The 12,088-nt window shown below is 46.8% G+C and overlaps 1 protein-coding gene across 27 annotated transcripts in view; it reads right to left on the minus strand.

Moving 5' to 3' along the window:
• NRXN1 (neurexin 1) overlaps nt 1–12,088 on the minus strand; it is a 976,383-nt gene that overhangs the window by 523,211 nt on the left and 441,084 nt on the right. For all 27 annotated transcript variants that reach the window (XM_053383596.1, XM_053383588.1, XM_053383593.1 and 24 more), the window contains one exon: nt 11,210–11,648. In XM_053383596.1, coding sequence (XP_053239571.1) covers nt 11,210–11,648 — 439 coding nt within the window. The remainder of the gene's footprint in view (nt 1–11,209; nt 11,649–12,088) is intronic.

Raw genomic sequence — 12,088 nt, forward strand, 5'->3', positions numbered from 1 at the left:
GCAGTGGCTTTCCTTCTGAACAGGATCTGTTTCCCCTCTATGAAAGAGTCCATGGGATTCAAACCCATAATCCTCTCAGCACAGATCTAGCAAACCTGCATGGTCTAAACCAGGGGTTGTCAACCTGGTCCCTACTGCCCACTAGTGGGTGATTCAGGATTCAGGATTCTAGGTGGGCGGTAGGGGGTTCTACGGCACAAGCAGGCTGGTACGCAGGCTGAGCCCCTACCTGCCCACTGACTGTCTCACTAGAGTGGTGCATGCTCTGGTTATCTCCCACTTGGACTACTGCAATGCACTCTATGTGGGGCTACCTTTGAAGGTGACCCAGAAACTACAACTAATCCAGAATGCGGCAGCTAGACTGGTGACTGAGGGTGGCCGCCAAGACCACAGAACACCGGTCTTGAAAGACCTACACGGGCTCCCAGTATGTTTCTGAGCACAATTCAAAGTGTTGGTGCTGACCTTTAAAGCCCTAAACGGCCTTGGCCCAGTATACCTGAAGGAGCGTCCCCACCCCCATCATTCTGCCCGGACACTGAGGTCCAGTGCCAAGGGCCTTCTGGCAGTTCCCTTGCTGTGAGAAGCCAAGTTACAGGGAACCAGGCAGAGGGCCTTCTCGGTAGTGGCACCCGCCCTGTGGAACGCCCTCCCACAAGATGAAAAAAGAGAACAACAACTAGCAGACTTTTAGAAGACATCTGAAGGCAGCCCTGTTTGTTGTTGTTGTTTAGTCGTTTAGTCGTGTCCGACTCTTCGTGACCCCATAGACCAGAGCACGCCAGCCACGCCTGTTTTCCACTGCCTCCCGCAGTTTGGTCAAACTCATGCTGGTAGCTTCGAGAACATTGTCCAACCATCTTGTCCTCTGTCGTCCCCTTATCCTGGTGTTTGTGTGTATGTGTAATGTGGCCCTCCAGGACTCCCCCCAGCCACACACCCTATCGCCATGCCACATTCTTCACGGGCCCTGCCTTCCCTCAGGGGTACCTTCCTTGAGAGTTTTTTGCCTGTCTGTAATGTGTCCTTCAACTCTAGTAATAGTCCTTGATTGCCTGGATGGCGGTTAGAGAGAAATGTGTGTCAAAAGTAGCTTCACTGCATGAAGGTAACATTCACATGGCTCACTCCGCCTACTTTAATCTGCGGCTTTGTCCACCACTGTATATCCTCCAAAATGCCTCCAATGAAAATAGGGACTCTGGCCTGGGCCATGAGGTGCAGCTTCTTCTCCCATTCCAGATGGCTCTGGCAGGCACCCAGCTCTGCCTCCAGCACAGCCACAGGGTCACCACCTCAGTGCCTTGTGGTCCTGGGGCTTCGGCCACCCTTCAGCTTCCAGTGACCCTCCCTCCCGGTGCCTACTCCTCTTCCGAGGCCAGGACAGGGACTCAGATGCAGCAACCAACTGACTGAGGAGCAGCAAAATGGTGAAACATTTTCTTAGGGACTTTCTTAGGACCCAGATCTTGTTTTTATAAAAACAGGAAGTGGGGCCATATTGAGTGGGCAAGGCAGAGGGAGTGGCAGGCATGTTCTGCCCGGACACTGAGATCCAGCGCCGAGCGATTCTGGTGGTTCCTTCACTGTGAGAAGCCAAGTTACAGGGAACCAGGCAGAGGGCCTTCTTGGTAGTGGTGCCCGCCCTATGGAACGCCCTTCCACCAGATGTCAAAGAGATAAACAACTACTAGACTTTTAGAAGACATCTAAAGGCAGCCCTGTTTAGGGAGGCTTTCAATGTTTGATGCATTACTATATTTTGTTGGAAGCTGCCCAGAGTGGCTGGGGAAGCCCAGCCAGATGGGCGGAGTATAAATAATAAATTATTATTATTATATGTGTTAGAGGAATGTGCGGATCTGAACTTCCAGTAACTCGCCGAAACACTACTGAAGGGCCACTTCAGAATTCGTGACTCTGCATGACACAGTGAGAAGCCATGATGGTTTAAGAGTTTTTGTGACAGTCCCTTCATTTTCAGGGAAGTTGGAGACTATGCCACTGATGTGTGGCTTCCAGAAGGTTGCTTAGAAGGGAATGTGGTCTTCAGGGTGAAAAGGGTTCCCCTATCCCTGGTCTAAATCACTGAGCAATGCTTCCTCAAGCCAAACACTTGTATGACAGCAGGAGCCTTGAACTGGGAGAACTGGAGTGGGAGCCCAGTCGCTTCTCTCTCCCTCTGGTAGCTCAGCCATGCTGGCTACATCCCTTGCACAAAACACCTCTCCAGAGGTGTCTTTGGATTCCATGGGACAGATTTGACCAAGCAGTTGCACTAGTGGGAGCCAGCACTGCTAACGCAGTGGAGCTTCTACTTTTCCTCTTTTGTGCCCCCCATCAGCTCTTGGTGGGGGTCAGGTGAACCCCTAGAACAGCACACAGGGGAGAAGAGGGGATACCATCCCCATCAGGCAAGCAGAAATGATTTTTGCTGACAGAATAAGCACAATTGCATGACATTACATTCCCTCCCTAGGACTTTCCACTCTAAGAGGCGTGGAGCTAGCCTGGAAACCACTCAAAGGGCTGTTTATCCCTAGAAAGCAAGGGCAATCCATTAAACGTCTTTCGTTACTTAAAACTGCAGTGAATAACTACAGCGACTCCTAGATGGCATAAGGGACGGTGGGGAGGGGGACACGCTCCACCCCAGTGGCTTGAAATGGATATCTGTAAAGTGCTGCTCTGAGTGAGAGTGTGATTACTCTAAACCTCTAATTATATACTCCGGAGACAGGCATGTGCCTTTTCCTACCCCTGTAATTTCCAGCGCTTATACTGGAACTCTGACTTTAATTCAAAATCTCAATGACTCCTTAGCCCTTAAATGCTGGCTTAGCTGCAAAAAACCGCTGATACAATCTGGTTTACACTGCCATGCACAACTGGAGTTTGACAAAAATAATAACTTTCCCCTCCTGTTCTGATGTGTAACAGTGGTTTTCCAAAAGGGGGTGAATGGTAGCTGGTTTAGGGGGAAAACCCTTCCATGGTTGTTTCTCCAATATGCCCATGAGATTAACTAAACATTCAAATGACATGCTGGCCCCACAACACCATTATTAATGCAGACGTGGTGTGTTGCAAAACACGCAGAGAGCAAAATGCCTTTGCAGTTTGCTTTTGCGGGGATTCCAGCCGCCTGCCTTTCTCTCCTCCCTCTGCTTTCACTGCAAGGTTGGTAGTACTGCAACAGCAGAACAGCAGAACATTTCCCATAGGTATGTGTTAATGAGCATCTTGAATCATGTTCATTATCTCAGCAATTTAGTTTTCAAAAGTCTCCTTACTACAGCCAAGACATCCCTGCCTAAATGTACTTCTGAAGCTCCTCTCGTCAGTTGTGATCTGTTTCAAAAGCAGAGATAGGAGACAGGGCTCAGCTGCCACGCCCCTCCCCCTTATTCTCTGTACTTATTCTCTTTATTAAGCACTGCTGCAAAATTCTCTAAACTGCTGATCTGCAAATGAAGGATTCTTCCTAGTGGTTTGAATTTGGCCCAGATGAACTACCTAGCAGTAAACAAATACAAAACATCTGTATGCAATTGCTCTACGATAAATATGCACAATAGGGACACGGGTGGCGCTGTGGGTTAAGCCACAGAGCCTAGGACTTGCCAGTCAGAAGGTCGGCGGTTCGAATCCCCGCAACGGGGTGAGCTCCTGTTGCTCAGTCCCTGCTCCTGCCAACCTAGCAGTTCGAAAGCACGTCAAAGTGCAAGTAGATAAATAGGTACCGCTCCGGTGGGAAGGTAAACGGTGTTTCCGAGCGCTGCTCTGGCCTGCCAGAAGCGGCTTAGTCATGCTGGCCACATGACCCGGAAGCTGTACGCCGGCTCCCTCGGCCAATAAAGCGAGATGAGCGCCGCAACCCCAGAGTCGGCCATGACTGGAACTAATGGTCAGGGGTCCCTTTACCTTTACCTAAACATGCACAGCTCCTGTCTGGTATGCAGTGTTAGATCTTAGCGGTATTTGGGTTTGTCTATTTATTTGCCTGTGCCATCACATTTTTTAGGCCAGAGAGTCTGGGCACCTCAGTTTAAGAAGGATATTGGCAAGTGTGTGGAGAAGAGGGCAACCGAGAAGCTCAAGGGTCTGGAAACCAAGCCTTATGAGGAGAGGTTGAAGGAGCTGGGCATGTTTAGCCTGAAGAAGAGAAGACTGAGAGGTGATACAATAGCCATCTAGATATCTGGAAGATAGAAAAAGCTTGTTTTCTGCTTCTCCCGAGGGTAGGTTATGATGCGATGGATTCACGTTACAAGACATGAGATTCCAACTAAACATCAGGAAGAACTTTCTGACATGAAGAGTGGAGACAGTGGAATGGACCACCTTGAAAGGTGGTGGGCGCTCCATCTTTGGAGGTTTTAATCTCCATGGTCATCTCTCTGGGATTCTGTAGCTGCGTTTCCTTCATTACAGGGGGCTGGACTAGATAATAATAATATAATAATAATAAATTTATTATTTATACCCTGCCCATCTGGCTGGGCCTCCCCAGCCACTCTGGGCGGCCTCCAACAAAATATTAAAACCAAACATTAAAAGCTTCCCTAAACAGGGCTCCCTTCAAATGATTTTTACAAGTCTGGTAGTTGTTCTCTTTGACATTTGATGGGAGGGCATTTCACAGGGCGGGCGCCACTACCAAGAAGGCCCTCTGCCTGGTTCCCTGTAACTTGGCTTGCAGTGAGGGAACCACTAGAAGGCCTTCAGTGCTGGACCTCAGCGTCCGGGCAGAACGATGGGGGTGGAGACGCTCCTTCAGGTATACTGGACCGAGGCCGTTTAGGGCTTTAAAGGTCAGCACCAACACTTTGAATTGTGCTCGGAAATGTACCAATGTAGGTCTTTCAAGGCTGATGACCCTTGGGGTCCCTTTCAACTCTACAATTCTGGGATGCAGAACCTCAGGCTGGGGGTTGAATGTGGCCTTCCAGCCCTCTTTATATGAGCCTCAGAAGTCTCTCCAGGCCAAACCCATCACAGGCCATGCTACACCCGCTGTTTTTCTAACCTTACATTCAGGGCTTTTTTCACCTGGAACTCACTGGAACTCAGTTCCAGCCCCTCTCAGGTGGGCGCCATTGCCATTATAAGAGAACAAGGGAAGCGTTCATGGTGAGTTCCAGCGCTTCTTTTTCTAGAAAAATAGCACTGCCTAGTGGGATGCGGGTAGGACTTGCAGATCAGAAGGTTGGCGGTTCGAATCCCCGTGATGGGGTGAGCTCCCGTTGCTCGGTCCCTGCTCCTGACAACCTAGCAGTTTGAAAGCACGTCAAAGTGCAAGTAGATAAATAGGTACCGCTCCAGCAGGAAGGTAAACAGCGTTTCCATGTGCTGCTCTGGTTCGCCAGAAGCGGCTTAGTCATGCCGGCCACATGACCCGGAAGCTGTACGCCGGCTCCCTCGGCCAATAAAGCGAGATGAGCGCCGCAACCCCAGAGTCAGCCACGACTGGACCTAATGGTCAGGGGTCCCTTTACCTTTACCTTACAATTCTATGATTCTATTTTCACTATGGACTCTATAGCTGAGGACCATGCTATGAGGACACTTGTTTTCAAAAGGGGGGAAAATGGCACTCAAGCAGATCACTGGAACTGTAAATAGGCAAGGGAAAATGAGCAGATGAGCAGTTTTTTTTGCTTTGTTTAAGAACCTTTCATCCTCCAAAAAGCGGCAGCTTTCAGATCAAAAATAGCAAACTTCATGAACATTTGGAACAACTCTGGTGTTGCCCTTCTGGGGACCTGCAGCAACAGTGGTGATGTAAGAAACCATGTTACAGACTTGGAGCTTCTGACATTGCCTGAGTGGTATCAGACTGAGCAATTCTGCAGCAGTTTGTGTGCCCTGAGGTGACATTTAAAGGTTGCCGAAGAATATTCAGCTGTTCTCTGAGTTATTCTAGTATTGAAGTAAATAAGATTTAAGTGTTTGGCTAAAATGGATCAAATTTCAAGCAGAGGAGAACGGCCGTCCCTTCATCCTGTAACATGGAACAATATTACAAATTACTGGAATGGTCAGAAAGACGGAAACGATTGCAAAATGGGGAGGGGGGAAATAATTCAACATGCTTGCTGACCTAGCAACCAAGAGTTAAGGAAATTAAGAAATCTTATTTAGACATGTCACAGCTCTTTCTTATCTATGGGCACCACTCCGTAGTGGATTTTCAGGCTAGCTAGAGATATGCAAGAGCAAAACGTCGCAAGAGACACAGCACGTAGATCAGCAAGAAACAGATTGGTAATTCATAACAGGGTTCAGGAAAGTACGCAGTTAGGTGCAAACACTGAGCCTGCAACAGCTCTCAATGGATACTCTTAACTGAAGCCTGACAAATTTCAGAAAAGTAGCTGTGTTTGTTCATTTTGCTGTAAAAGACTAAATAAAATTTTGGACGTTACTAACACTAAGTGAGGAGGAATTAAAGAACCTTTTAATGAGGGTGAAAGAGGAGAGCACAAAATATGGTCTGAAACTCAACATCAAAAAAAAAACAAAGATCATGGCCACTGGCCCCATCACCTCCTGGCAAATAGAAGGGGAAGAAATGGAGGCAGTGAGAGATTTTACTTTCTTGGGCTCCATGATCACTGCAGATGGTGACAGCAGCCACGAAATTAAAAGATGCCTGCTTCTTGGAAGAAAAGCAATGACAAAACTAGACAGCATCTTAAAAAGTAGAGACATCACCTTGCCAACAAAGGTCCGTATAGTAAAAGCTATGGTTTTCCCAGTAGTGATGTGTGGAAGTGAAAGCTGGACCATAAAGAAGGCTGATCGCCGAAGAATTGATGCTTTTGAATTATGGTGCTGGAGGAGACTCTTGAGAGTCCCATGGACTGCAAGAAGATCAAACCTCTCCATTCTGAAGGAAATCAGCCCTGAGTGCTCACTGGAAGGACAGATCCTGAAGCTGAGGCTCCAATACTTTGGCCACCTCATGAGAGGAGAAGACTCCCTGGAAAAGACCCTGGTGTTGGGAAAGATGGAGGGCACAAGGAGAAGGGGACGAAAGAGAACGAGATGGTTGGACAGTGTTCTCGAAGCTACCAGCATGAGTTTGACCAAACTGCAGGGGTGTGATGGCCCAAACTTCCCTTAGTCTTTTTCAACAAAAGCAGAACTAACACAAAACCAAAGTTTAGTGCTGCATACTGTAATTCTTCTTCCATCCCTTGTTAAACCTAACCTCAGTTTCTAGGTAGGGTGAGTGGAGTGAAACAACCCTGTGGTTTGGTTGAAAGGAGCCATGCCAGGAGATGACAAAGGGAGAAGCAAGCTTATGCATGCAACACTAAACCATGGTTTAGATCTAAAATTGCCAGGGTGCTCTAAAGAATATTGGCTCTTTCCCACAAAAGCTCATGCCGTAGCATCCTTTTAAAAAACAGTCTTTAAAGGCGCTATAATGTAAGGTTACCAGATTTTTTCCAAATAATCTGGGGATACTTTAAATAAATAAATACTACATGTTTGGGATGTTGAGGCTTCAGTGATGGCGGTAAAAGAGGGGCGGCTGCTGCCTTGACCTCAACCGCCATGTTTCCCCTTCCTCCGAGGCTCTTATCTCCTTTCTCCATGAGCCTGGGCAGCCCTTGAGTTGTTGGTTCTTTGGTGGTGGGTCAGGCATCGAAGGTGGAGAAGGAGGGCCAAGAGCGGCAGCGTTGAGGCTCAGGCAGCGTGATGCCTCCCTTCCCATCGGAGCATCCCCAATCCCATTCCTACTTGCATGCAAGCAGGAGGGGGCAGGGATCTCTCAGGCAGTGCAATGCCTCCCTTCCCACTGGAGCAGCCCCAATCCCATTCCTACTTGTGTGCAAGCAGGAGGTGGTGAGGATCCCTTAGCTGGGAAGGGAGGCTTCCCGTTGCCTAACTGAGAGATCTCTGCCCCCTCCTGCTTGCACACAAGCTCTGATAGGCAGCATTAAGCCTCCCTTCACAGATTAGTTGCTGGGTCAGGGAAGGTGGAGGCAGCCTGGAAGCTGCATTTTAGAGCCCTTGCACCACCATCATATGGGGACTTCTGAGCAGCTCCTGAAGCCAGCCAGAGCCAACTGCTCCAGGCTGCTGAGACAGCCGCTGCTGCGTTTCCTGGGGACATTAGATGAAATCCAGGGACATTCCGGGGATGGAATTTGTCCAGGGACTTATTCGCAAATCCGGGGACTGTCCCTGGGAAACGGGGACATCTGGTAATCCTACTATAATGCTCTTTGTGGTTTTGGAGTTCATGTGAGGTTTATCAATGCTTTATTAACAGAAAGCAAACGAACAACAGCAGCACCCATCCTCCCCAAACCTAACTCAGCATCCTGCCATGACCCAAACTCAGAAGAAGCAGCAGGTGGGAGGAATGAGAAGCACAGTAAGAGAGAGAGAGACTAAGAGAGAAGGAAATGCAAAAGTAGAAGAAAAAACAGGGATGAAGAGACGGTGTGGTGAGCCTATTGAGATGCCTGGAAATGCAAAACAAATTAACAAACATACTCTGAGAGTTTTGGTCAGATCCCGCTGAAATTGGTGCCAGCCAGACAGTAATTACAAGTTATATGCTGTTTCACTGTAAGCCACAGAAGGTTCCCTGTCAAGATTTTGAAATGTGTGGATTTGATGATTTCCCGTTCTAGAGGGCAAAGTGTTTAGCTTTCAAAGCAGCTTGCAACAGCTACTGTTTTTGACATATATCCCCATATAGAGACGATGTGTTCTTTCCAAATTAGGGGAAGAGATGAACATATGATGGCCGTATTGGTAACAAAGCTTGTTCGCTATTCTACTATCCAGGGATTCAGCTACATTAGTCAAAATGCAGCGTTATAAATGCGTTATAACACTGTGACACCGAATGGCGCTGTAGAGCTGAAATTGTAACTCCGTGATATTTTCAACTGTGAGCTTTACAACTGTTTTCTGCACAGCGTTTTCAGAGAGTTTTTTTGTAGCTCTGTAGATTTAGCCTAAATTGTGTCATTATATAGTTTAGCCACTTGATGGCACTGGACTCAGTTGTATGCTGGGGCAGGGGGGGGGGATGGAGAGTCAGGAGTTTCCCGTTGCCATTCTTTTCTTGTTGGAAGGAGACAATAAAGTTATTCTCTAGCTTCCTGGCTAGTCATCTAAGCCTTCCAAAGCATTTGCAGAGTGGAATTCTGATAGGACAAGCCTATAGCTTATGACCTGAAGTTTCTCCAGGCTCAGTACATCTCCAGCGGAAGACACAGCCCTAGAGTTCTCTGTAATCTATCAGGTATAAGTACAGTGGTACCTCGGGTTACATACGCTTCAGGTTACAGACTCTGCTAACCCAGAAATAGTGCTTCAGGTCAAGAACATTGCTTCAGGATAAGAACAGAAATCATGCTCCGGTGGTGCGGCGGCAGTAGGAGGCCCCATTAGCTAAAGTGGTGCTTCAGGTTAAGAACAGTTTCAGGTTAAGAACAGACCTCCGGAACGAATTAAGTACTTAACCCGAGGTACCACTGTATGATCAAAATGCTGAGGGAGGCTGTCAAAATCCTTATTCTAGGTTCCCATTAGTACAACAAGGCCTCAAAAAACCCCAGTCTGCTCCAGGAGATCAGTCAGGCAAGGAAGCAGAAATGATTGCACACACTCCTTAGCACTGTGTTGAATAAAACCCATTAATTTCAATGGGTCTGCTCTGAGCATAATCTAGTCATATACAAGCCAGTGCTGCTGTTGCCCAAAAATTCCACGTACTGTATAAAAAAATTGAAGAACATGGGTTCTAGCTGCAGACATACAATCTAGGATACGCAGAGTGGCAGGAAAAAGTAAAGTAAAAGAAGAGAAGGGTAAATGAAGGAGCCCAAGTGTTTTCTCCCAGGAGTGGAAAAGCCATATGGGGAGGCAATCTTAAGTGGGAATAAAATTTCAAGAAGGGAAGTGTTAAGACACCTCTCCTGCCTGCCAGTCATTCACTCCTTATTTCATCCTCTCTCCTTTATTTCAGCCACTCTTTATTAAAGCCTTTTCTTTAACATTCTACCAGTGAGGAGAACCTTGGATCTGTCCATCACATGCAATTTGGCCTTCGCACTATAAATTCCAAGAACGCCGTGATGTCATAAATTGCAGTCCTATTATGCAGCACAATGGTTATATATCACCACATTCCATTTTACACTTAGCAGAAACTTGGCTTGGGAGCGCACTGTCGTTGTTAGGAGAAATATTGCAACACAGACTAACGTATTCTTCTAACTAATAGCTTTTTGGATTAATTGCCAAAGCCAAATCAATTGCAAGCGGGGTGAGAGAAAAAGGCTCTACAGCAAACAAATGGGTGTCACTGGAAAGAGGAGTTCTAGCTCTTGTCTTCCTCCTCCTCGCCAATGACTAGTGCTACAAAATCATGGTTCTAAGTCTCCCTGGCCATCTTCCATTGCACTAGGTGCTGCTTGCAGGGACAAGGAAATGTGGGAGTACAGTAAGACAGTACCAAGGAGGGAGAGAGACTGAGATTCAGGGGTGCTGTTTTTTATCAGATATTTACAATATCTTTATTGTCATTGTCCCACACAGAACAATGAAATTGAAAATCTACATAAAACATTCAAAAACCCCTAAAAACTCTGAAACCCCATTTTAAAATACAATATACTATAGAGACTCCTTATGCTGTGTTTAGAACCAGAATTGCATTTGCATAGAAACTGTTTCTCAGGCAGCTAGTCCTGGTCTTTATAACCCTATACCTTCTTCCAGAAGGCAGAAGCTGAAAGAGATCATTTCCGGGGTGCGTACTATCCTGCGCTATCTCTGCAGCTTTCTTATGGCACCTGACAGAATAGATTTGATCTAAGGTGGGAAGAGTGCACCCACTTATTCTCTCTGCAGTCTTTACAACCCTGGACAGCACTGTTTTTACCCTGGCCGTGCAGCTCCCAAACCACACACACAAACCATGTTAATACACTCTCCACAGTACAATGGTAAAATGCCATCAACAGGTCCTTTGAGGATTTTTTTTCCAGAGGATTCTCAGAAAAAATAACCTCTGCTGTGCTCTCTTCATCAGGTCTTTACTGTTTTCTCCCCAGCACCTGCACCTGTCATAATGACTTCAAAGGATGTCACTATATTGCAATAGCAATTGCAACACACGACGCCCTTGCTATTTTGTCTACTATACACAGAAGGGTAAACCCAAACTTACCAGATCGTCCGTCTCTTTGAAAGTCAACGTGGTACCATTCACCGTCATTCACCTTCTTTTGCAAAGCTTTTGTTTTAATCGTACCAGAACCCATGTCCAGCAGCAGGTAGAGGTGGCCATCAAGCATCTCAATGGCAAAGAAGTCAACTTTGACCATTTGTGGGTGTTTAGCATCTTTCTGATGCCGCGGTTTGCCGTGGCTAAAAAGTATCAGCCCATTTGGCTCGGTGGTGCGGAAATCAAAGGATATCGAGCCCGTTTTCTTGGCGTTCCACTTTGGCAAAGAGATAAAAGATTCTGGTGTTTCAAAAGTGATTGGATCCAAGGTTGCCACATTTTCACATTTAAATGCTACCACACCGTGGATCTTCATCTTAGGATCTCCTTGTTTGGCAAGTCGAGACAGTTCCAGCCTTACATCGTTGTTTTTGTATACAACCTGCAAGCAAAGAACAGCAGTTACTGTACAAGCAAGCAAGAATGAATGTTAACTTCTGTAATTCCATTTTTAAAATTAATAAAAGCTGCACACATTTTACAAAACCTCATGTTATCAGGACCAGCCACACTCTTATGAAGATCCATGTTAAATATCCACGTTGCCCTCTCCCCACTCCTCAAGTTGTGTCCTGCATCCAGACTTTAAAAGTCTGCATGCAGCTCAGACGTTCTCGCTACAGTTTCGATGCTGCAGTTTGGTGTCAAACCTCAGCAATTTTCTTTGAGTCTTTCAATCCTTTGGCCATCATCCAACCATCCATTGAGGTATATTTCAGCTCCCACCTTCTTCCCTCCATCCTGCAATGATGGAAGTACAATAGTACCTTGGTTTTCGAACACCTCCATAGTCGAACGTTTTGGAACTTGAATGCCAAAACC

This window comes from Podarcis raffonei, chromosome 3 (genome assembly GCF_027172205.1).
Source record: "Podarcis raffonei isolate rPodRaf1 chromosome 3, rPodRaf1.pri, whole genome shotgun sequence".
Taxonomy (NCBI): domain Eukaryota; kingdom Metazoa; phylum Chordata; class Lepidosauria; order Squamata; family Lacertidae; genus Podarcis; species Podarcis raffonei.